The sequence below is a fragment of the Paroedura picta genome, chromosome 6 (genome assembly GCF_049243985.1).
Source record: "Paroedura picta isolate Pp20150507F chromosome 6, Ppicta_v3.0, whole genome shotgun sequence".
Classification (NCBI taxonomy): domain Eukaryota; kingdom Metazoa; phylum Chordata; class Lepidosauria; order Squamata; family Gekkonidae; genus Paroedura; species Paroedura picta.
The window spans coordinates 24,151,619-24,176,716 of record NC_135374.1 but is presented as its reverse complement, the minus strand read 5'-3'; the positions used below and the strand labels follow the sequence as shown (position 1 = coordinate 24,176,716).

At 42.9% G+C, this 25,098-nt stretch overlaps 1 protein-coding gene across 1 annotated transcript in view; it reads left to right on the top strand.

The window, feature by feature from the left end:
• Positions 1 to 25,098, top strand: part of FLT1 (fms related receptor tyrosine kinase 1) — a 143,486-nt gene that overhangs the window by 15,787 nt on the left and 102,601 nt on the right. Inside the window, exons 3-8 of the mRNA XM_077341786.1 lie at positions 60 to 283; positions 12,307 to 12,431; positions 17,184 to 17,337; positions 17,422 to 17,558; positions 18,247 to 18,421; positions 19,122 to 19,239. Of these exons, the coding sequence (XP_077197901.1) occupies positions 60 to 283; positions 12,307 to 12,431; positions 17,184 to 17,337; positions 17,422 to 17,558; positions 18,247 to 18,421; positions 19,122 to 19,239 (933 nt within the window). The remainder of the gene's footprint in view (positions 1 to 59; positions 284 to 12,306; positions 12,432 to 17,183; positions 17,338 to 17,421; positions 17,559 to 18,246; positions 18,422 to 19,121; positions 19,240 to 25,098) is intronic.

Sequence of the window (25,098 nt, the reverse complement as noted above, 5' to 3'; positions counted from 1 at the left end):
GTAATGCAGCCTGGTATAATTGCTTTTTCTCCCCTTTGCTTCCTTATCTGCATTTGCAGTGGGGAAGTGGCCCATTCATGGTCTTTGCCTGAAGATCTAAATAAGGACAGCAAACGTCTGAATATCACCACATACACTTGCGGAAGAAACAGAAAGCAGTTCTGTAGCAGCCTGACTTTGAACAGAGCACAAGCAAATGACACAGGATATTATAGCTGCAAATATCCATCTTCAAGCGCTGCGAGAAAGAACACAGCATCAACAATATATGTATTTATTAACGGTAAGTCCCTCTTTCTTTTATAAAGCCAATGGTTTCACAGAATGTTTTACTGCCATTGCAGAAGAGAAGGGAGACGTATAATGAATGGATGAGTCATTGCACTTATAATTATCATACTATTATGATGTAAGTCACCATGAGCCGGCATGCCGAGAGTGGAAACTAACAAGTCACATTATAAATGAATATTGTAGTTCTACTTTCGAATTAGAATCATAGAATCGGGTCCAGAAACTTGGGATCAAACTCGTTAGAAAAATCATTAATGCTCGGCATGATCAGCAGCAAAAGGAAACGTGGTGGCCAAAGGATCCGCTGGCTCGACACGATCAAAGCCAGTACAGGGATGACCATGAACCAACTAAAAGAAGCAGTCAGACAGGGCGCATGGCAAAGACTTTCCTATAGAATTGCTGAGGGTCGGACATGACTGAACGGATAACATCATCATCATCATCATCACCATCACTAAAATCAGTTGAACATGCTGTCGTGTCCTTGTGCACTTAAAGCCTTAGAAACATTCCAGTAAGGATTAATTCACACAGGAACCATTGCTGTTTTTAAGACTTCTGCTGGAATTTAGACAACATGGATATGCTTCTTTCTTTTGGTTGCTGGTACACGTTTCAGTTGCTAGAGAATAACTTGCTAATGATTTCTCATTCCCTTCATTTTGATCGATCAGTCTGTCCAAAAAAACCCCAATGTTATTTGGGCCATGACATAGGACATCCGTGATATACATTAGTGTGCAGACAAACGACTCCCATCCCAATTCATCTTCACCTGTGGATTACTATGACCATCTTTTTATCTGATGGGGAGGGTCAGCCCAAGCAGCATGAGTGAGGTATAAATCCAAGAGGGCTAATGTTGTGGTGCTTGTGTGATGTAAGACCTCAGAAAACCTCTTGGGAATGCAAGGAGCTGCACGATTTTGTTGATGCTGGAGTGGAGCTTTCTAGTCGTTGCTGCCTGTATTGGCTGTTGTATAGAGGAATAGACAACAGAGGGCTTGATTACATAGGTGAAATAGTCCTTAGGAATTCATGTAAGGGAGGTATGTGTGCACCATGGGAGAATGGAAGATGTTTTGTTCACAGTGTATGCATTCAGTGATGCATATGGTATGGGGGCATTGTAGGTAGAAGAAAAAAATACACCAAAAATACCAACTGGCATATAAAATATACTGGGAATTAAGGATGCTTTTTCAGTTTGACAAAAAAAAAAAAGTTGGGAGAGCAATCCTATGTTGCTCCTGTGCTACAACAGATGGCCATGGTGCGGCTGTGGTGCTCCTAGTTACCTCCCCAAGGAGGTGGAGAGAGAGATGCCCCAAGAGTGTAGCTGGGTACAACCATGGCAGCTGCCTTGGTGGACTCAGGGCATGTGGAATTTTGCATGCCTTGTCCGAGAGGAAGTGTGCCTATGAAAAGATTAAGAGCAATGCATGGACCCTTTCTACCACAAATTCAGTAATATTCCTTACTATAATGGTGTTTCTAGGTGTGCACGATTTTAGCCCAAGGGTGTGAAATGCTATTTCCTTGTCAATTGAAACAATACTGGAATGTCAGACACCGATGGCAGGGACTTCAAGAAAGTGATTGACTTGAATCTATTGACTTATTGTACTCTTCAGTCACAATAGTGCTGATTATGGACTACATGGTTTTCCTGTTGTTGCCAGTGGGAAGGGACAGCGCTGAGCTTGTACAGAGCTAGGGTTGCCAACCTCCAGCTGGAGACTAGAGATCTTCTGCTGTTATGACTGATCTCCAGGCGACAGATCAGTTCACCTGGAGAAATGACCATTTTGAAGGTGGCCTTTATGACATTGTGCCCATCCTCTCCTCAAGCCCTGCAGTTCATTCCTTTCATATATACAGCCAGTGTTGCCAATATCCAGGTGATGGCTGGAGATTTTGATAATAATAATAATTCATTTACATTTTTATCCTGCCCTTCTATGTTGCTCAGGGTGGGTAACAACATTTAAAAACTTTCACTCTGACAACTGACCTTCAGGCAACAGGGATCAGTTTGCCTGGAGAAAATAGTTGCTCTGGAAGGTGGATTCTGTGGCATTATAGCCGAAGTTCCTCCCTTCCTCGAACCCTACCCTCTCAGACTCCACTCAGATCTCCAGGTACTGGTTGCCAGTTGCAGCTCAGATTGAGTACAAGGTTTTGGTATTGACCTTCAAGGCCCTTCACGGTCTGGGACCCACATACCTGTGGGACTGCCTATCACCTTATGCTCCCTTCAGGACTCTGCAGGGACTTTTTGGTCCTGGCCCCAACCTGGTGGGATGAGCTCCCAGAAGAGCTGAGGGCCCTGAAGGAGCTTTCATGGTACCTCAGGGCCTGGAAAACAGGGCTTTTTCACCACACCTTTGGTTCGTGTTGGGGTGCAGAAGAACTAAGGGCCCCTCCTCAGATTAAAATGACAGTCGGCACCCATGGAAATCTATGTTCTGAGGCGTTGAGACAGTGGAAGTGGACTATGTGTGTGTAGATTAAGTTGACCAGATTTTAACATTGGTAAAGTGGGACATTATTGACCGGGAGGTTCTTGATTTAAAATTTGGTCTATATGGAGCAACAAAAAGTTTCATGGAATGCATAGAATGCAAGAATAGTATTGTAATATATGTTTTTTACTTTCAACATAAGTACAATTTTCCAGGTACCTCCAGATGTCCCTCCAAAAGTGGAACAATCTGGTCACCTTAGGGTAGATACGGGATGAGTTCTTGATTTTTTTTCACTGCCAGAGCTTGTTATCTTGTTTAGTGTTAATGTTTTTAACTGATGTAGGGTTTTATTCTGTAATCCGCTGCTAGACGTTTTACGAGAGCGGTGGGTAATAAATCTAATAGATAATAATAACTTCCCAACCCCAGAGCTGGCAACCCTATACAGAGTTCACAATTACTCAGGTCCTTCTTTTTCCATGTTATGACATGCTTAGGTGCTTCAGAATCACAGGAATTGATAAACAGGAAACAAATGCAGGATATTTGGGGATTTGTTCTCCCAGCATATTAAGAAAGAATCAGAGTTTGAAGGCTTACGAACCCAGGAAGCTTTCAGTCCTGCTCTGTGTGCAACGGCAGGAAAGAAGAAGGGAGGGAAGTATAAGAACAGCAGCAAGACGGATTCCTGCCATCCCCAAAAACAGAGGTTTGTCAGGGTGTCTGGATACAGTATTGGGTCTAGATGAGTGAATGGTGTTACTCAGGGCACAGCAACTTCTTATGTTAAAGAGATGTTTTAAAAGTGCTTTGAAGACAGTGATTCTATGTATTCTAACAACATTCCCAAGATTTTGTTGTATTTTTAATCCTCAGATGTTTCTTTGTTATTTCTGACAGATAATGCAATGTGTATGACAGTGGCTATTTTAGAAACCCCCTTCCCAACCAGCTATTATTAGCTTACCTGGTTTCTATTCCATCTTTCTCCCCAATGGTTTACATCACTCTCTTCTGCTCTGTTTCATCCTCACAATAACCCTGGGAGGTACGTTGGGCTATGAGTGCACTGCTTCCAAGGCAGTGTGGGGATTTGAACCCGCTTCTCCCAGATTCTAGTCTGACACTCTAACCATTATGCCCCACTGCGCCTTTTATAATAGGTGTTGCAATACCTCTTACAGTTGCCACCCGTCTGGAGAAAACAAACTGTCCTGTCCCTCAGTTAGGTGCTTCCCCAAGGAATGTAGCTGACCTTGCCTTCATGTCATGAAGTGGCTCAGCTGTCCATTTCCACACATTAAGCCCCTCTTACATGGACAGGATATTCCTTTCTCCAGTTTTGTTAGCAACACTACTTATATGTAACACTGTAAACACTGAGGAGGAAAAATATCTGTCTGTACCAAACTCTAGCACTGAAAATTGTTAGTCTGGAAACTCCAGAGAAAGCATGTACTGCTGAATTAGTTTGTGCTTGTTGCATCTTGAAGCAAAACGTAGAGAGAACGCAAGTGCTTTTGTTTCTTTTAAATACAGTGCAAAAAGGCCATCACTCTCCAGTGCTATATAACCAAGACATTCCTGAACAACTGACAGTCTTTTCAGTAGAAGTCTAGATACTGGAGCCCGTGAGGTGCTCCTAATTTCTTGTGGATCTTTTATATACTGTTTCTCCCAGTGTCTCCCCCCCCCATTTTTTCCCCCTCTGCTTTACTTGTCTTTTTGTTTGATTTATCTTGCTAATAGCCAACAACTAAGTGGCTGCATTGGAGCTGATTTGGATCTAGTTCTGGAAGTGAGTTGACAGAAAGGAGCTTTAACCATTTTCTCCCTTGCCATATCCCTTATCTCAGTCATGCCTTTGGAATCATTGCTTGGCCCATGCCAGAAGGGAGATGTGGTGGAGTCAAGAGCAGCTGTCCTAGGGTTGCTGACTCCTGGTGAAGTGAGGACAGTGTCTGGGGAAATCAGAGCTTGGGAGGGGATGGATCTTAGTGATGATACAATGTCATAATGTGCACCCTCACCCCCAAATCAGGCATTTTCTCAGGGGGTTTTGTTCTCAGTCCCACCTGGAGGTTGCTAGCCCTAGAAGGGGGTGCTACTGAAGTAAGAAAAACAACACAGTGTGAACGATTAAACCTTCCTTCCCTGGCCCCCTCTGAAGCTCCACTTGACTCTTTAATAAGATGACCAGATTTTAACATTGGTAAAGCGGGACGCCATTGACTGGGAGGGGGGGGGTCTTGATTAAAAATTTGATCTATATGAAGCAACAAAAAGTTCCATAGAATGCAAAAATAGTATTGTAATATATATATATTAATTTCAACGTAAGTACAATTTGCCAGGTACCCCCAGATGTCCCTCCAAAAGTGGGACAATCTGGTCACCTTACTCTTTAATATTGCGGGAAATCTGCTTGCAGGCATCCAGTTTGGCTTAACTGGGGTACCGGGGAGAACAGACTGTGAGCAGTATTGCCAGCATCTAGGTGGGGAATGAAAAGACAAACAGCAGGGGTAAATCATGACAATCACTGAGAGTCTTTTTTCAAACAACTTTGTTTAAAATAATACAAAATATAACTGATTCAGACCAATAACCAACCATGGCTGAAAAGTACACAAAAGTGTAATTGACTGGATCTTGACTGGCTCCATGACTTAACTGAGACCAAAAGAGCAGTTATAACTCTCTTGTCTTAACTTTTAATCCCACAAGTTAAGACAAGAGCACTGGCAGCCTTTTGGAGCTCTGACCTACTTGGTTTCTAGTATGGATATTTGTTAGTTTGGCTTTTAACCATATGCACGAGATATCAGGGTCGTTGTGATGTTATTTTCAATGTTTTGGAAATTCCAAAAAAGGCAGTGGCCAAAAAATGAACCAATGACTTTTATTGAATTAGTTACACTTTTATATATTTTCTATCCATTGTTGATTGTTGGTCATTATATTTTGTAGTATTTGAAACAATGTTGTTTGGAAAAAAAGTCTCTCAATTATTGTCATGGTTTATCAGAGCATGTTCTCTCAGTCAATTCTGTTCTGTTTGTATTTTTGTTATCTTTCGACTGTAACCTGAGCTTGGGGAGCTCCTTTGCCTCTGATACTGACTCATAAAGTGTTGGCAAAGTTTAAATTTGCAAAGAGGAGGCCAGCACCAAGCTGTTTAAAAGCATAGTATAGTTTTATTTTGAAGAGAGAGAACTTTGTATGGAAAATACGGTTGTGCACTTTGGCTCGGTTCGGCCGCCTCGGAGATCACTGAAGCCTGAAGTGGCACATAGGAGGCCAGCGCTACAGCGTGGAGAGGAGGGGTGGTGGTGGCAGTGCCTGGCTGCCTTGGGCATCGGTGATCACCGAGGCAGCCAAACCGAGCTGAAGCACACACCTCTAGAGAGAGGCCTAACTATCTTCTGCTCTGCATTCACTCTGTCTGTTGGTTCCATATGCAAGCAAGGGGGAAGTATAGACAAAGGAGTAGGAAATCTCCAAATGAGCCAATCAGGACATTGGAGGAGATTATTTGAAAAAAAAAAACAGGACGTTCTTATTCTAATTCTGCTAAGCACACCTCTCCAGTGCTCCTGTAGGATATGCTTCATAACCTTTAGAATCATGCATGCCACAAATCTTGTATCATCATAATCATCTTTCCACCTTCATATTTTGCTAAGAGGTAGGTGGGCGGGGGTGGGCCCGTCACCAGGACAGACAGCAGTTCTAGTCAATCGGGTGAGGGCACAATCTAGGCTCTCACCAGGACAGGCCAGAAAGCGATGGGGAAGTGGTAGGACACTGTGAGTACAGAAGGAGGCCTTCCCCTCAGGTCTAGAAATGCCGCATCCGGGAGCAATGACGTCTCTATGTGTCTGCTGGGCGGCCACAGCGGGGTGGGGTGGGGCCTTTCAAAGCCCGTTCTCATGAACGGGCTTTGAATCTAGTCTAAGATAAAGCATCATGATTTAACTGACATAACTCTGACATTATTTACAGATTTTTAATCTTTTTAAAATGTAGGAAATGTAATATATTTTAGAATTAGAACCATGACTATGTTAATAATAAATGCAATCTATCACACCAGGATAAAGAAATTTCCAAATAGGTATATTTGAACACTGCCGTCAGTCTATGCTTTCTGGTTCTGTTTCTCTGACAGACGGAGGAAATGAATAACCTGCGTATACATATACAAACACTGCAAAGAAGTCAGCACAGATCTTACCTGGAAGGCCCTTTAAGACAAAATGTGCAATCATAATTCAAGGGGTAAAAATCCCCTCATGTGTATTGGTGTTATTCTAGTCCTTTGTGTCGCTGAAGCAAACAAATACCATTAATTAGTGCTTTGTTCTCACTTTGGTGTGTTCTGGATTGCAGATATATCCGCTAGTGTGAGAATGTTCTTCCCCTTTAGTACCAGTTTCCTGTCCCTCTTTTTAAAAGGCTGCAAGACATGTGATGGCCCTCAGCAGTACATTGTTGGCATCAGCCATCGGTGACATTCTGTCTGCAGACACCATGGTCACACTGGAGGGCAGCTCTTCCTTATACTTATAAATGGCTTACAGGTTATGCATACAGGAAATTGCTCTGTAAAGCTAGCTGGTTTGGGGAAATAGCTTCTAATTTTGTGACAAGGATAAATGAGTCTTAAGGGAGTAGTAAAAAAGTAATGTTGCACTGGAGATACGAAGAGCCAGTGACCCGCTTTTATAACTACAATCTCTGTATTTAAAAAAAATGTTCCTTTTATAATAGTGGTCTTTTGGTCTTTGAATAATATTGAAAGGGAATGTTGTTAGGCTGTTTACATACTTTGCTTTTCTTTTATGTGGAAATAACGTTAGAAGTGTAATTTTTCTACCAATGTGCAGTCTTTTTTCATTTCTAATGCACATTTGCAAAAAGAGTTTCATTTTATCATATGTGACCCCATTGAACTCTTGGTGTAACTAAGACACTGATCTGGCATTTGCTGGATAATATAAAGGTAACACTGCCAATTCCCCATCAAAATGTTTCTCTTCTTAATAAACTAGATATTTCTCCTATGCTCAGAGAATTGGATACATATGACTGAATGTGCAAAATTTCAGTGTAACCCTGTTGCAATGAAAGGGGTTTATTTATAGAACTGCAATTCAGATGTTCCTCTTCCTGGTGCCATGCAATGTCCAGGTCCTTTCCCTCTGAACCCTCTCCTGTCAACAGGTGAACAGATCAATGGATAGCTTTAAAGACCAGCTGAAGTCTAAGGAAATCTCATAGAATCATAGAGTTGGAAGGGATCTCCTTGGTCATCTAGTCCAACCCTCTGCATTATGCAGGACACTCACAACCCTATCGCTTATCCACTCTAACCTTCCACCCCCTTGAACCATCACAGAATCAGCCTCTCCATCAGATGGCTATCCAGCCTCTGTTTAAAAATTTCCAAAGATGGAGAAGCTACCACCTCCCAAGGAAGCCTGTTCCACTGAGAAAACACTTTGTCAGGAACTTCTTCAGATGTTGATCAGTAGGGATCATCAGAGAAGAAGTCATCATGTTGCTTATCATTTGGACATGGCTCAGGTGGAGTGCAAGCAAAATACTAGTTTTGAGTCCTGTAATACTCTATGCTCAAAGTAGATGTAGTTTTATGAATTGGCTGGAATACCAGTCTTGCAAGAGAGGCCATGAAAGTCCATTAATTGTTTGCCAGATTTTGTGGGAGGGGATAAGGCTCAGTGGGAGAACCTGCATTCAGAAGTTCCAGGTTCAGTCCCTGGCATCTCTAGTTTTAAAAGGACCAGGTAGTCAGCAATGTGAGAGACTTCTACCTGAGACTCTGGAGAGCTGTTGCCAGTGAGTAGCTAGTACTCACCTTGATTGACCAATGGTCTGATTTGGTATAAGGCAGCCTCTTGTGTATTTCATGTATGTGCTAGCTATTCTGTTGCACCAGATGGCTATGTGGCAAATGAGATGTGATGACTGAACATGATTCATGCTTCCTTATGAAACAGAGAACCAAGTAATGTAAAGCCCTGCAGGACTGGGTAGGAGGGTCAGCCTTTCTCTGCCCGTTCTCTACCATCTTCATCTACATTTCACTGCTGGTTTACTCCTGGCAGTTTTACTTGTGGTTTTAGAATAAGAGAAAAAAATCCAGCAAGAAATAATTCCAAGGAAGAGTTCAAGACCCTTTCCCACCTAGCCCTAATATGCTTTTAACCCCCTGTCCTACCTCCTTTATGAAGAGTTGGTGAAGAGCTGGCCTCCCCACTTTTACCTTTTCCTTACGTCACAGATGGCAGGGCTCTTGAATTGCTGCTTATTGATAATTGCTTGGAGACCACTGAATGGGTAGCCAAATTTTTATCTATAGTAATGACCCACAAGGTAAAGCAGTAAGCGTCACTAGCTTGATCTTTTTGTATTTTCTGCTCCCTTCTCTGCTGTAATTTGTTTTACAGCTTTATAGATCTGTATTACAGAACTAATTTGTATACTGTTTTATATTTTGGATACCATTAAAGGTTTTTGTATTTGTATTTGTTTGAACTCAGGGAAGTCTCCTTCCTCCATTTTATCATTGCAACACCCCTGCAGGTTATCCTGAGACTATTTGACTGGCTCAGGTACACACAGTTAGGTTCATGGTGAGTGATTTAACCTGGATCTCCCAAGCCTAGTCTAACACACTGTTACACCAAAATGGTTTATGGAGCATTTAGATTTTTTCCTGTAATGTCAAATATATTTGGCACAGTGACTCTGAAATAATCATTGTCCTGTTCTTATTCACTTAGAAGGAAGTATAAATGAGTCTGGTGGTCCTTCCTCCCAAGGAAGCGGATATAGGATTGCAGTCTATAGCTGCAGTCCTATGACAACTGCCTAGGGCTACACTCAGTTGAGCTCAGTGAGACTGCCTTCTGAGTAGACTTCTCTAGGATTGCAATATGAGGTCCTTACGATGGTTGTAAAAAGAGACCAGGACTGTGTTGTGCACAATATGTTTAAAAATAGGTTTCTAAACATTATTAAATCTAGTTTTCTAACATCAGTACCAACATGTTACTTAAATCTATCTGGAAAGACCAGATGATGTCAGAAAATACTGTTATTTGCAGCTAGTAAGCATCTGTATCTAAATTTACTTATGTAATTTATATAGTGCATAAAAACTCAACAATTTTCAGAGAATTATGATCAGGTAGGGAAGTTAATTTGACGTGAGGGGATGTGGGTCAAGATGGCTTTGAAGTTTACAAATGATCCCTAGAGGAAAAATTATGCTTTTGAAAGCCTGCTTTGAAAGACTTTTCCTTCACTGGTATATTTAATGTTGTCCAGTATTTTTGGCAAGCTCAGTTATGAATTGAAATCTTTTCCTTTTTAGTATTTTTTTTCCTGCAGTGATCATGACCTTTTGTATAGTGCTAGCCCCTAAGATTCACTCACTGACCTCAATTCCTCAAGCAAGATTTTAGTTCTGGCTGAATCAGGACCTATGTTGTACTAACAGGTTTAATATGACATGATCTCAGTTTGGTGCGGAGTAAAGAATGCTTGAGCCCGTCGGTTTCAATGAACATTAAAGGCACAGCTCCCTATCACAGTATTATTCAAACTGAGGATCCACGATGAGTCCTTTATAAGGTCTTACTCCTCCCAGCTAACATGAACATTGAGATTTCTAGGAATGACAGGAGGGATTCCATGCTGTTAGACTTTCCCCTTTTTGCAGGGCAGGGGTTGATAGAGCTCCTGCTGCCAACAGCTGCCTGGTATCCCAGTAATCTGACAGCACTAGCCTGAAAAATGTGCTAATTAGTCACGGAGTTCAGTAGCTGAGCCCCTGAAACTCTTGTGTCACCAAGGAGGTGCAGTCCTAAGAGTTGCTTCAGGTTCAAAAATGAGTTCGCTGAGATCTGAACATGCTGGAAAAGTGGGCAAATGAGAACAAAATTCAGTTCAAGAAGGAGAAGTGCAGAGTTCTAGCTCTGGGTCACAAAAATAAAAAGCAAGCATACCTGGATGGGAGATATACTGCTGGGCAGTAGTGTGTGTGAATGAGATCTTGGGGTACTTATAGAAGAAGAGTTGGTGCTTATATGCTGCTTTTCTCTACCAGAAGGAGTCTCAAAGCAGCTTACCTTTCCTCTCCACATAACAGACACCCTATGAGGTAGGTGAGGCTGAGAGAGCCCTGATATTCCTGCTTGGTCAGAGCAGCTTTATCAGGGCTGTGATGAGCCTAAGGTCACCCAGCTGGCTGCGTGTGGAGGAGGAGCAGGGAATCAAACCCAGCTCGCCAGATTAGAAGTCCACACTACACCAAGCTGGCTCTCTTGTGGTCTGTAAGCAGACACTGTGACGAGGCAGTAAAAAAGGTGAATGCAGTTTTAGGCTTTATCAACAGAGGCATCACATCAAAGTCACAAGATGTCATAGTCCCGCTTTATACTGTATTGGTCAGACCCCACCTGAAGTACTGTATGCAGTTTTGGAGGCCACACTTCAAAAAGGATGTGGACAAAATTGAAAGGGTGCAGAGGAGAGAAAGAAGGATGAACTGGGCCCTGGGACCAAGTCCTGTGAGGAAAGGCTGAGGAACTTGAGAATGTTCAGCCTGCAGAAGAGGAAGTTGAGAGGAGACATGATTGTTCTCTTTAAGTGTTTGACAGGTTGTCACTTGGAGAAGGGCAGAGAACAGTACCTGTTGACAGCAGAGGATAAGACCCACAGTAATGGGTTTAAACTGCATGTAGAACAGTACTAGATAGATATCGGTCAGAGTAGCTCAGCAGTGGAATTGGCTGTCTGAGGAGGCGGTGAGCTCCTTTCACTGGCAGCAGTTGGACAGATACTTATCCTGGATGCTTTAGGCAGGGGGTTGCATTGAGCAGGGGGTTGGACTAGATGGCTTGTATGACCCCTTCTAATGCTATGATTCTAGGAATAGATTTTCATTGTATTTTTCAGTTCAATAGAGACAGAGAGACGTGAGTCTTCAGCCATAGACAATACTAGCCAATGACCATCTTCAGTTGAATACCAGAAGTTACTGTTTCATTTGCTGCTGGTATCCAGCAACTCTGAAAAAATTTTTTCAGATCTCTTGTCCAACCTCATCCCTGTTCCCTTGTTCTGGCTAGAAGTCATGCTCTAACATGCAAGTGCTTGGCTATCTCTTATGTAAAGTCCCTTTCAAATAAGGGGAAGATTGATTAGATCATATATCAGGGCCTTGTGGCCTTACCACAAAAATATATTACTTAACTTTTAGAAATGATTCTCTCACTGCATTGTTTTGAGGAGACTGATGCATTGAAGCTCTCATGTGCAGCTTGTCATATACTTTGAAGGGGGCACATGGCAGATATTGGTGAAACAGAGAAGAATTTGCAAGAATGTTAAATCAAAATAGGGATCCTGAGTTTCTTAAGTTTGAGCACTGCCATCTAAAAGAGCCTAACTTTCCGTGTTCATCTGCAATTCGATCCTGACTTAACTTCTCTTTATTCTCCTTTTGCAGATACACACAGTCCATTTGTAGAGGTGCACGGTAATATACCAAAAACGATTCATATGACTAACGGACAAGAGCTTGTCATCCCATGCAGAGTTACAGCTCCAGATATTTCCGTTACATTAAGCACGGTACATTTTTGGGTTTTTTTGCTTTCAAAAAGTTTCATTCTATGCTGTACATATCACACACTTCTTATGTGATTTAATGTTTTTAAAATGGAAACCAGTGATTGTCTGAACCATAGGAAACGCAAGAAGCCAGTGATGAAATTGCACTTGAGTCTCCCGGTGTATTTAACACTCCTTAAAAGCAATTGCAAGTGAGTCTCGTATGGGTGGCAGGAACAATGCTCCGCTGTGCAGTCTACATATGAAAAGGTTTGCTTGTCTGAGCTGTCAAGAGCTGCCTTCACTGGAATCCCGAGTTCTTCCCCAAAGCTGGCAAACCAGTAATTTCCAATTGATAAAGTAACAAGCTAATTTCCTCCCATCTTGACCTCTGAAGCTGGAAGAAGAGTAGAGAGACACTAGGTCTGTATCCTGTGGTGACAGGAAACTAGAAGATGGGTCTTCATTCATATATAGCACACCATTCAGGAACTGTCTCAGAGGATGATGGAAATCTAACCACACCCATCCAACTTCAGAGACAGTCCTTACAATCATCTAACGGCATCTGCAGTCCGGATGTGCTTCTAAAACAGGAGCTCAGGAGAATGGCCCCATACTGATGTCCTTCCATTCCTGTGAGTCCTTACTGCTCCACACGGAAGCAAGTTACTGCACTCCACATTGAGTCTTCTGGTCAGCCTTTCAAAGAGCTTATATTGCTGTTGTATACTGAGTCAAGATAATTCATCCATGTAGCCCAGTACTGTCTGCTCTTGACTGGCAGGCACAGAAAGGTCCACAGAAATGCCCACACCTGCTATTTCAACTAAAGAGATCAGAGATTGGTCCTGGGAACTTCTGCATGCAAAACATGTGTAGTACTCCAGAGCTAAAGGCCCTTTCTGCTTCCACTTAGGATGTCACTTTCCTCTTCCCAGGCAGGTTGCCAGGTTCCCCCTGGGCACCAGCAGGGGAAGGAGAGTATGGTTGCCATATCCAGGCTGGGAAACTCCTGGAGATTTTGGAGTGGAGTCTGGAGAGGACAGGAATCTCTGAGATACAATGCCATGGAGTCCACCATCCAGCGCATCTGTTTACTCCATGGAAACTGATACCTATAGTCTGGAGATGAGCTGAAATTCTGGGGATCCCCAGGCCTCACATGAAGTCTGGCAACCCTATCCTCGGAATCATCTGTCATGAAGGTTCCCAGAACTGGCTAGGAAAGTGTTGGGAGGTTATGAGGGTGCAATTGGAGGAGAATCTGATGACACTTTGAGATGATGCTTTAAGAATTCCCCTTATATCTTTGACAGAGATTAGGGGAAATTCCTAGAGCATCACTCTTCAATTTCTTGATGGCATAAGACTGCAGCTGGAGTTAGGGAATTCCTTGCTGGGCCCATGCAGTTGGGAAGCCCATCTGCCACTGCTATTAGGAACAGAAGGAATCAGTGATGAGCCTGGATTTGAGCTCTCCCTGTGTTTTAAGCTGTTCCTTAAAAGCAGCTGTAAACAGGCCTGATTTGGGTGGGTTTAGCCTTCTCACCTGTTGTTCCTCTTCAGCACCTATAAAGAAAGTAGGGTTGGAGTTTGTTTTTCGAACAAACCAAGAGATAATATGTGGATTGAGGAAGCCAAACCTGCTACCTCCTTCCTCCCTAAACTGCCTTGTCATTTATTTCTTTCATCAGTGTTTTCTGCCAGCCAGGCTCACTTCAGATGTCACAGATGGAAGATAAATGCTTTAATTACAATAGCAAAGAATTTCATCTGAATGGGATAGGGGAAGGGGAGACTACAGCTAGAAATGTGTTTCCTATTAAAACCAATAGAAACAATAAAACATAAATAAAAACAGCATGAATGAAGAAGAAGAAGAGTTGGTTCTTGTATGCCACTTTTCTCTACCTGAAGGAGTACGTGGTTTCTAGAGCTGTCTGACAAGGTTTATTTTTGGTACTGGGCACATGTTCTAGGGGCTTTATTCTAACCATCTCAAGAGCACAGCAACTAGAACATCCTGTTTATGACAGATAAACCTTAGCATATGCCTATGCATATATTTTTGCATCATTTTAAACACCCATTTTAATTTTTCCCTTATGTTTTCTTCTCTTTTTGTCACCCTTATGGCACAAAAGGGAATTTTTCAAAAGCTGCCTTTGTTAGGGCCATACTTCTGATGGACACAATCATTACTTATACCACAATCCTAAACTGAGTTACACCTTTCTAAAACCATTGACTTAAGTGAGATTACGGCTGGATGGATACACTGAAGCAGTCGGTGTGGACTTAAATGGTAGAGGACAGGAGGATGGTAGAGGACAGGATGGTAGAGGACAGGACGATTATTGTCCATGGGGTCGGGATGGGTCGGACACAACTTTGCACCTAACAACAACATGGTTACACTACTAATATGTTTTGGCAAAGAATGATCATTTTTGTTAGTTTGAAGAACAGGCCCAAATTACTTAATGAGTCATTTGACATGGATAGAGAATTTTAATAAGTTTTGGAACTACGGGGAAAGCAAATTTTCCCCACTGGGTGTCCCCCCCCTCTCTGCATGCAGTGGAACTTTAGGTGGAAATTGAAATATCTGCTTTGGGCTGATCCTGCGTTGAGCAGGGGGTTGGACTAGATGGCCTCTACGGGGCCTTCCAGCTCTATGATTCTATGATTCTAGTTCAGCAGTGGAAGAGGCTGCCTAAGGAGGTGGTGAGCTCCCCCTCACTGGCAGTCTTCAAGCAAAGGTTGGATGCACACTTTTCTTGGATGCTTTAGAATGCTCTGGGAGACTCAAGTGCAATTTCATCACTGTTTTTTTGTGTGTTTTTTCTACTGCTCCCCAAATTTCCCAGGTTTTCCTCTCAGATTTTTTAAAAAGTTGTATTCACTTTCCATCTCTAGCCATGGATAATTAAAATTACAGGGTGATGCTGTTTTAAAAAAGGTTTTCACACTGTAAATTGGATTATGACCCATTTTTCCCCTCATGTCCCTGATTCAACAGCTCTGAAAGTAGGTTAGGGTTAGAGTTGGCTAGGGTTAGGGTTAGGCAAAAGTCCGATAGATATACGAGCTGCTTATTATTTCATCAGTAGGCTCAATAATAGACTATGATGGGCATTGACCCAAGGATTTTAAATATGTTTACTCAAAGTTTTTTAATAGCTTGAAATTTAACTTTGATTGGATTTATAATTAAAGTGGAATGGAAGAAGGTACCTTTTGTATTCACACTTTGGTGGAAACTTCCTAACAGATGGGACCTCTACTGTAGCAGAAGGTTATGCGTGCCACTTACTGTCAGTGTCTGTATATGCAGTGATAAATCGGTTAAGGGAACAAAATGGGAAATGTTTATGTTGGGCAGCAGTAGACACAATAGAATGCCTAAAATTCAGGACACTTTAGAATGTTAGCCAGCATGCCATAAAATAACAGACAGTATTTATACACATGGGACACGTTCTTCCCATTATTTCAATGGTTATTATGGCTTCTTAGCAGATGCTGTAAAGATAAGGAAGTATATTCTACTGTGTCACTTTGGTGTTTAGTGTGATTATTGTTGATTCTATTTAAACATCTTTTTTCTAACTGAGGAAACTGTATGGAATGAAGGGAGGTGACTTCCTTTGCATATCCAAGCTTTGATATGTGATCAATGACAATGCTATATTTTATTGAATGTACACCTACACAGGAAAAAATGTAGAAGCTCCTATTATCTCAGTGTAGATTTCTAGGTTTTTACAATAAAAATGTCTCAAAGAGAAAGAATAAAATGGGTTCTGTAAGGCTAGTGCCCAAATCAGCTAGAAAGTGTTATGCCGAAATGGGAGTAAATCGTGCTTGCTACAAAGTGCAGCTTTACAGTTCTTCTACAGTTATAGTATCTCTCTGGTTAGATATGATGCTGGCTAGATAATTGTCATGTTGATTCTCCCCCTTTCAGTCCATAAAAGGTAGAAAAATAGTTGTGCTCTTTCCACATTTAGTGCTGGATTTGGATCTGAATTATGTTGCATTCCCAGCATGCTCTGAATGTGTGAGGGTGGGGCAAGAAGTAGGCAAAACCAAAATGCAGCCAGTGAATCTTGCTCACCTCCAGCATGCTCACTTACCTGTAAATGGGAGAGGAGCATAGAGGTGTTGGTGCTAAAAGCAGAGAGAAAGGATTATCGATGGGCAAGTACTCCTGAACCATATGTTGTGGTTGCCCTTATTTCATATGGAAAGAGGATGTTGATATAATCTGAAATTGTCCACTTCCTTTTGAAGATGGTTTTATCAAAAGCCTGTTGTCAGGCTCTGCATTAAATGCTGTCATTATCACATTCCTCTGTCAGTAACAAAAATTATATTATCTGTTATGAAAACTAAGTGGGGGGAAATCTACACACATTTGTAGAAAGAATCCTTCACTCGTATACCAAACACCGAGCCCATTCTTCTCTTTCTGGCAACCCCCGTCCTCCCCAGTTATTTCTTCCCTCTGTTTCTTCCCACCTGTTCTCAATTCTGCTATAGTGCACCATTTTTCATTATTGGGAAGTTCTGTTCCCCCTGACATTTGCAGATGCTTAGACATCCCTTTTGCTGTTGAAGGTTTCTAACTGCTCAACCTTTAACATTCTTAATGTTTAATCGTGTATATATATATTTTTTCAGGTTCTAGGATTTGATTAATAAATGAGCCATTCATTGGCTTGAGGGGAACAACAAAGAGAAATAATGCATAATTTTCATTTTTAGATTTCAGGTGAAGTTCCCAAAGGGAAGACTATCTGGGATAGTACTAAAGGTTTTATAGTGCCAAACGCTACATTTGAATTCATAGGCCTCTTCCAATGTGAGGCAATAATTGGTGGACGTAAACACAAGACTATGTACCTGACATACAGGCAAAGTAAGCGTCCTTCCGTTCATTCATTTCTATTATTTTACTGTTTTAAGTATATGACTAATTTTTCTGTTTTGGTGTATTGTGTAGACAACCTCATTGTTAATGTCAAATTAAACGCCACAAGACCAGTCAAATTACTAAAAGGAGACAACCTTGTTCTTAACTGTACTGTCACTGCATCCTGGAACACAAGAGTGGTTATAACATGGAATTATCCTGGTGAGGTGGGTGCTCTTTCTCTTTGCTAATAAGAACACTTCTCTAATGACAAGCATGTAGGGATTACAGCCTCCAGGAGGGACCTGGAGACCCATCTCCAGACTACAGAGTTCAGTTCTGCTGGAGAAAATGGATACTTTAGTTTGTATCTATGGCATTGTACCTCACTGAGGTACTCCCCAGGCTCCATTCCCAAATGAAGAAGTATGGAAGGGGCAGAAGTTTCCATTAAGGAGGATTGGCCTGGGACCCACTTTCAGAAATTTTGGTCCTGACCCACAGGTTAGGTTTAGAATCATAGAATCATAGAGGCCATCATACAGGGCATCTAATCCACCCCCCTGCTCAATGCAGGATCAGACTAAAGCTTCCATGATAAGTAAAGACCACCAATGAAGGGAAGTTCGCCATCTCCTTATGCAGCCCATCCCACTGCTGAACTACTATGACTGTGGAAAAAACATCTCAATATCTAGCCGATATTGGCAGCAGAGGATAAGCCCCAAAGTAATGGGCTTCATCTATATGTGTTCTGTTGGACAGGAGTGAATTAGTCTTCTTTTATATATGTATCTATGGCATATATGTGGAACACTTACCACACTTGAACCTTGAGTTATCACTGATTAAACTACAAATGATGATTTCCAATACTTATAACTTCTTCCCTGTAACCGTGTTCCCCCTGCCCAGAGAAGCAAAAGAGGTACCATAACTTCAAGCATTAACCAACGGACTTATAGAGCAAACGTATTCTACAGTATTCTTGTGGTTGATAAAGTTCGTGATGTCGACAAAGGACTGTATACTTGTAATGTGAAAAGTGGTCCATCTCTCAGATCGGTTAATGCAACTGTCTATGTTTATGGTAAGAGATATTATGGAATGTGCCTTATAGGAAGGTTTCACGGTCTTGTTTAACTGCTTGTGTTTTCTTTTTCCTTTTTTTTAATCTGCCATCTAAAATATTGAATGGATTTACCTTTTTGGTACTCTGCTAGGTGGTCCTGATGGGTGGGCCTGCTTTGAATGGTGAGTTGCTGCATAGGAACAGCTTGTCACATGGTACGAATCGCCACATTGAGTGATTTAAAGTGACTTCCATACATTGGCTGTGACTCTGCCAACCAAATTACCACCTTCATTAATCCCATATGGAAACTGGTGGCCATCCAGAAATGCTGCCCATATTGTGGTCCATTCCTTTCTCAAAGCCCTAAGTCAGGGGTAGTCAAACTGCGGCCCTCCAGATGTCCATGGACTACAATTCCCAGAAGCCCCTGCCAGCGAATGCTGGCAGGGGCTTCTGGGAATTGTAGACCATGGACATCTGGAGGGCCGCAGTTTGACTACCCCTGCCCTAAGTCTACACTCAGCTCTTTTTAGTGAGTACCTCTGACACTTATAGGACGTAGCCATTTAAGAAACCTTTGTGTAAGACAGGGATTTTGTTAATATTGAATATTATACCATAATGTCCCATTGCCTGTTTCCTTATTTGTGTTCTTTCTTGATCAAATTACTTTCTGCCACACACCATTTTCTACCTTTCTTTCTTTTTTATAAAGAAAAAGCATTCATCAGTTTGAAACACCAAAGAAAAAATGCACTGGAAGTTGGAACTGGCAAGAAATCCTATCGAATTTCTATGAGAGTGAAAGCATTTCCTACACCAGAGGTTATATGGTAGGATTAGTTATTTTCGCATGGACAAAGAAATGACTTGTTTGCACAAATACTTTGCAAGATTAATTTTTATTTATTTATTTATTTATTTATTTATTTATTTACTTACTTACTTATTTATTTATTTATTGACTGCTGCTCTCAGAGACTCGCTGCAGTTTACAATAAAACAATAAAATAATGCAACCCCTAAAATTCCCTTAACACATTAAAACACTAAAAGTTCCACTCCCAACCCCCTTTCCAGCTTACAGTCAAGGAGCTCTTTCATTAGGTGTGAGGGTCCTGATTTCACTAGCACTACAGGATCCCCAGATGGTAACACCGGGACCTCAACCTGGCCTCAACCATACGCCTGGTGGAAGAGCTCCATCTTGCAGGCCCTGTGGAAAGCTGACAATTCAGTTGTTGTTGTTAGGTGCTAAGTCATGTCCGACCCATCGCGACCCCATGGACAATGATCCTCCAGGCCTTCCTGTCCTCTACCATTCCCCGGAGTCCATTTAAGTTCACACCCACTGCTTCAGTGACTCCATCCAGCCACCTCATTCTCTGTCGTCCTCTTCTTCTTTTGCCATCAATCGCTCCCAGCATTAGGCTCTTCTCCGGGGAGTCCTTAGAGCCCTCAGCAATTCCGGGAACTCATTCCACCAGGTTGGGGCCAGGGCTGAAAATGCCCAAGCCCTGGTCACGGCCAGGCGAATGTCCCTGAGGCCCGGGACAACCAGCAAATTCGTACCCACAGAGCAAAGTGCCCTGAGGGGGGCATAAGCAGACCAGGGGTCCCGCAGATACATAGGGCCCAAGCTGCATATAGCCTTAAACGTCAAAAGCAATACCTTAAACTTGATCAAGAAACAGACTGGTAACCAGTGGAGATGAAGCAACGCTGGCTGAATATGGGCCCTCCAAAGTGTTCCATTGAGGACTCCTGGAGCTGCAATCTGTACAAACTGTAATTTCCAGGTCAAAGCTAAGGGCAGGTCCACATAGAGCAAGTTAACAGAAGTCTAACCTAGAAGTGACTGTTGCATGGATCACTGTGGCCACATGTTCAGAGGACAAGTAGGTCGCAAGTAGCCATGCTTGGAGCAGATGAAAAAACGCCTCCAAGTAAACCGTTGAGTAAAGGTGTCCTGAAATGGACTTGGCAGCCAAAGGAATACAAATGGTAACCATACTGTATATGTCCCACCATTTCAGGGAATACAACTTCTTTGTTTCTATGCAGCTTGGGCAGGCACTGAAGACACACTGATGTCCTGGTGCAGTGTAGTCCTTAGAGTGCTGGGATGGGACTGGAGAGACTGGATTCACGTCCTCACTCTTCCAGGAAGCCCTGGGTGGCCTTGAGCCAGATACTTTTTCTTTGCTTCCCCAAGCTTCTTGGAGAAAGGTAGATCGATATTACAGGTCCAGTCGTAAACACTATTAAATCATTACATAGGAAATGTTAGGCTATTTCATACTGAGCTCATGAACCTCTGGCTGATGCAGGGCAATTCTCCATTGCCTGATTCTTATGCTGAAGAGCTCTTGAGGTGTAAAGGAAGAAATTGTGAGGAAATTTCCAAGGAAAAGAAGGAGTACCATCAATTTATTGAAACAGTTCACTTGTGCTTTGTCACCCTCTGGTATTTCATATGTGAAAGTAGGGACATTTGAATAAGGATTCCCTGCTACAAGCTGCTTACTGCTCTCTTTGCCTGACGTATGTGGGGTTGCCAACATTGTAAGTTACTATTGGGTTGCATTTGTCTTTAATTGTGGAAATAAATGTCACTATAATTGCTGCAGAGTTAACCACTGTGAGGTCCCCCTTGTTTACTGGGGATCTGACAATGATGGAAAAGGAGAAGCAATGGCTAGAGCGCTGTTAGTGGGAAAACTCAGAGGCAGACTGTTAGAACATGGCCTGGAGCTTGTATTAGAGCCTGTTCTATGGCAATGATGATGGTGAAAAAGCAATCCTCCACCACCATTGTGCCTGCAATGCTGAGCTGTTTTATGTGGTTCTGGGGCCTTTATGGAATCCAGAGAACTGGATTCTGACTACCCAGCAGCCTGCTGTCATCAGTTTGCTACTTACTTTGCAGACAAAACCTCCCAGATCCACTCTGGGTTAAATGCTGGCATGAATGCATATTAGATGATGTACTTATGGCACTTGGTTGTTTGATATATACGGATACCTTTCAGCTTGTGGGCAAGATCCTTGGAGAGGTGAGACCTCCTACCTGGGTTCTAAACCTTTGCCCTTTCTGGCTAATAAAACCTGCCAGAGGGGGCCTGGCTGAGGGTGTGCTCAAAGAGGCAATAATCAGACTTATTCTGGAAAAAAAATCCTCTCTAAGGCCCATTATGCAGGGAGGGGAAGGTCCGCATTTGGGGTGGAATGGCGTCGCCTAAAATCACCGGTCGCAGATTCGGTGCAGACCGCTGAAAAAGTCACGTTAGCGAAACGCAGAAGAAAGCGGAGCTTCTGGGCGACCAGGGCACAAACAGAAGCAGTGCCAGAGTCGCCGCGTGCATAATCAGTTACTCCGGGTTTTGCCACTGTTGCGTCCCGTCCTGTGAGTAAGCGGTTTGTTTCGCTTCTCCCCCCCCCCCCCCCGCATTTTCCATGTGACCCGAAATCGCCATTTTGGCAGCCGTGCATAATGGGCCTAAGTCTTATTATTTTGGAGAACTTCTGGCAGGCCTCTAGTTATCCATTCTAGAACAAGATGCTTGAGTAGGTGGTTGTTTCTTGACTTCAAGAGCTCTTGGAAGAGACTGATTTTCTGAACCCATTTCAATTCAGCTTTAGATGGGGGTTTGGAACAGGGTCTGCCTTGGTTGCCTTTGTTTATTACCTCTGCTGAGAATTAGGCATAGGGGATGTGATCCTGTTAGTTCTGGATCTCTCTATGCCCTTTGCTACAACCATAAGATCTTACTGGGTTGCTTCTTTGTGCTGGGACTGCAGATTACCATGTTCTGGTGGTCCAAGTTCTGCCTGGGGGATGGGATAGTTTCGTTGGGGTGGGATTCTTGCTTGGCTCCATGGCTGTTGATCTGTGGGGTTCTAGAGCATTTGATCTTATTCCCCATGCTATTTAATATCTACACGAAGCCACTGGGAGAGGTGATCAAGAGGTTTGGAGTCACCAATATGGAGATGACACCCAATTCTGCCTTTCTTTTATGCCTAATTCCAAGGATGTTGTTTATGTTCTGAACTGGCCTTGGAGTCAGTAATGGACTAGATGAGGGTAAACAAGCTGAAATTTAACCCTAGGTTAGTAAAAAGGCAGACCAAGACTACAGCTCTCTCCTGCTTTGGATGGGGTTATACTCCCTCTGAAAGGCCAGGTTCACAGCTTGGGAGTGCTGCTGGACACAGTGGTGACCTTAGAAAACAAGGTAGCTGCAGTGGTTCAGAATGCTTTTGCCCAGCTTCCTCTAGGGCAGGGGTAGTCAAACTGCGGCCCTCCAGATGTCCATGGACTACAATTCCCAGAAGCCCCTGCCAGCGTATGCTGGCAGGGGCTCCTGGGAATTGTAGTCCATGTACATCTGGAGGGCCGCAGTTTGACTACCCCTGCTCTAGGGCATCAACTGTGTTCCTTCCTGGGCAGTCAAATTTAGTCACCATGACCCTAAATAACATCCAGAGTGGACTATTGTAATGCACTCTACTTGGTGCTGCCCTTGAAAAATATTCTGAAACTGCAGCTAGCACAGAGTGCTGTGACTAGACTGATGTCAGGAACCAGCTGTCAGGAATATGTTGACCTGTTATTACTGCAATTACACTGTTTATTGATCCACTCCTGAGCTCAGGTGAAGGTGCTGGTTTTACCTTTAAAGCCCTACATCAGGGGTAGTCAACCTGTGGTCCTCCAGATGTTGATAGACTACAATTCCCACGAGCCCCTGCCAGCAAATGCTGTCAGGGGCTTATGGGAATTGTAGTCCATCAACATCTGGAGGACCACAGGGCACTACCCCTGCCCTACATGACGAGACTGGGGTTTCTGAAGGGACATCTTCTCCCAAATTTACCTGCCCAGGAATTAATAGAGAGGCCCTCCTCACTGTCCTACCGATCCAAGATGTTTTTTTTTGGTGGGTGCAGGAGAGAGGGCCTTTTCAGTGGCAGCCCCACAGTTGCAAAACAAAATCCCCAGGGAGGTGTGCTTTGCCCCCTAATTTTCCATTTTTAGGAGGCAACTGAAGACTGTTTTATTTAAGATTGCAGCTAATTAAAGTAGTTTTAAATAGTGATTTTTGAAAGGGAAGACAGCATGGTATTGCCCAGTCTCATTAGGTCATGGAAATTAAGCATGGTTGACACTTGGATGGGATTATCAAGGGATATCCCGCAAAGGAAGTGAATGGCAAATTTTGCCTTGAAAACCTCTTCCTGGGGTTGCCATAAGTGGACTGAAATTTGACTTTGCACTTTACACACACACATTGTGATTTTTAAAGTTTGATTTTATGCTTTTATGTATTTTATTAATATTGTAAGCTGCCTTGAGTTCTGTTGGAAGAAAAGAGGCTAGCTGATATTTTAAGTAAGTAAATAAATAAAAAACATCGACCCAGGGGTTGGGTGAAAAGCTGACAACTCTAGTTGTGGGAATTAATTCACTCCACAATGGACTGCTGGACACTAGCTTCTGAAACAAGATGTATGAGTGGACTGTTCATAACCATTTCCTTTTTACTAAAACAATGGAAAGAAAGTGCCTGTACTCCCTAAATTTTGTTGAAAGGCATTTTCCAAAGACAAAATAAGGACCACTTACCAGGTACAGGAACAACACAGCAAAATAGAACATGTTCCTGGAATGGAATGAGTGTTTGGTAACACAGAAAATAGTTCAGAAGGTCCCTGTCCTAATACATTGTCATTTTTGTTACAAGGTAATTTTTATTCATAATAAAAGAAAAGACTTGGGTACTTTACTGTGGAGAAAAAGAGTTGAGCTACAGTGAAGATTTCCCCTTTGAGAATAGGGCTGGCAGCCCTATGTTATAGGTGAGTGATTCCCTCTCCTGGGCTCTGCGCCTCCCCCCAGTGAACAGCTGGCCAGTGGGAGGACTTAACAGGAGCAGGAGAGAGGCCCCGGCTAAGTCACTGGCAATACGGCACCCTCACTTCTGGTGTGTACTGGAAGTGATGTCACCATGTCGAGGAATTGCTGTGAGATTTGAGCAAAAACTCTATGACAGAAACCATCTGTAATGCCCATTATGTACGGAGTGGAAGGTCTGCATTCGCGGTGGAATGGCGGCAGCTAAAATAACTAATTATGCACACTGCAGGCAGCAACCGGGAGCAAAGTCAACGTATGCCGCCGAAAAAGTCGCGTTAGCGAGATGCAGAAGGAAGTGGAGCTTCCCGGGACCAGGGCGCAACCAGAAGTGGCTCTGGAGTAGCCACGTGCATAATAGGATACTCTGGGTTTTGCTACCGTTGTGTTCCGTCCCGTGCATAAGCGGTTTGCTTCGCTTCTTCCTCCTCCGCGTTCTCCATGCCGTCGTTTCAGCAGCCGTGCATAATAGGCCTAAAAGAATGGGTTCATTCCTTGCTCAGTCAGTTTTACTGATTTTCTCGGTATCTGCAATGCCTGGAGTTGATCAGATATAGCAGAGCAAAGCATGCCACGGAAGGACAGTCTTCTTACTTCCCCCAGTGAATCTAAAGCTAGAAGGTCATGTACTATGGACGTGTTGGTTTCCCCTCACTGCTCAGTGTAAATGGTGCAATTTGAGCAGCTTCTCTCAATGCAACTCAACCCCTTTTGGCACATCCATTGTTATTTTTCAGGCAAGTTTTGGGTGAGTCTCCACCCTTCCTAATCTTAT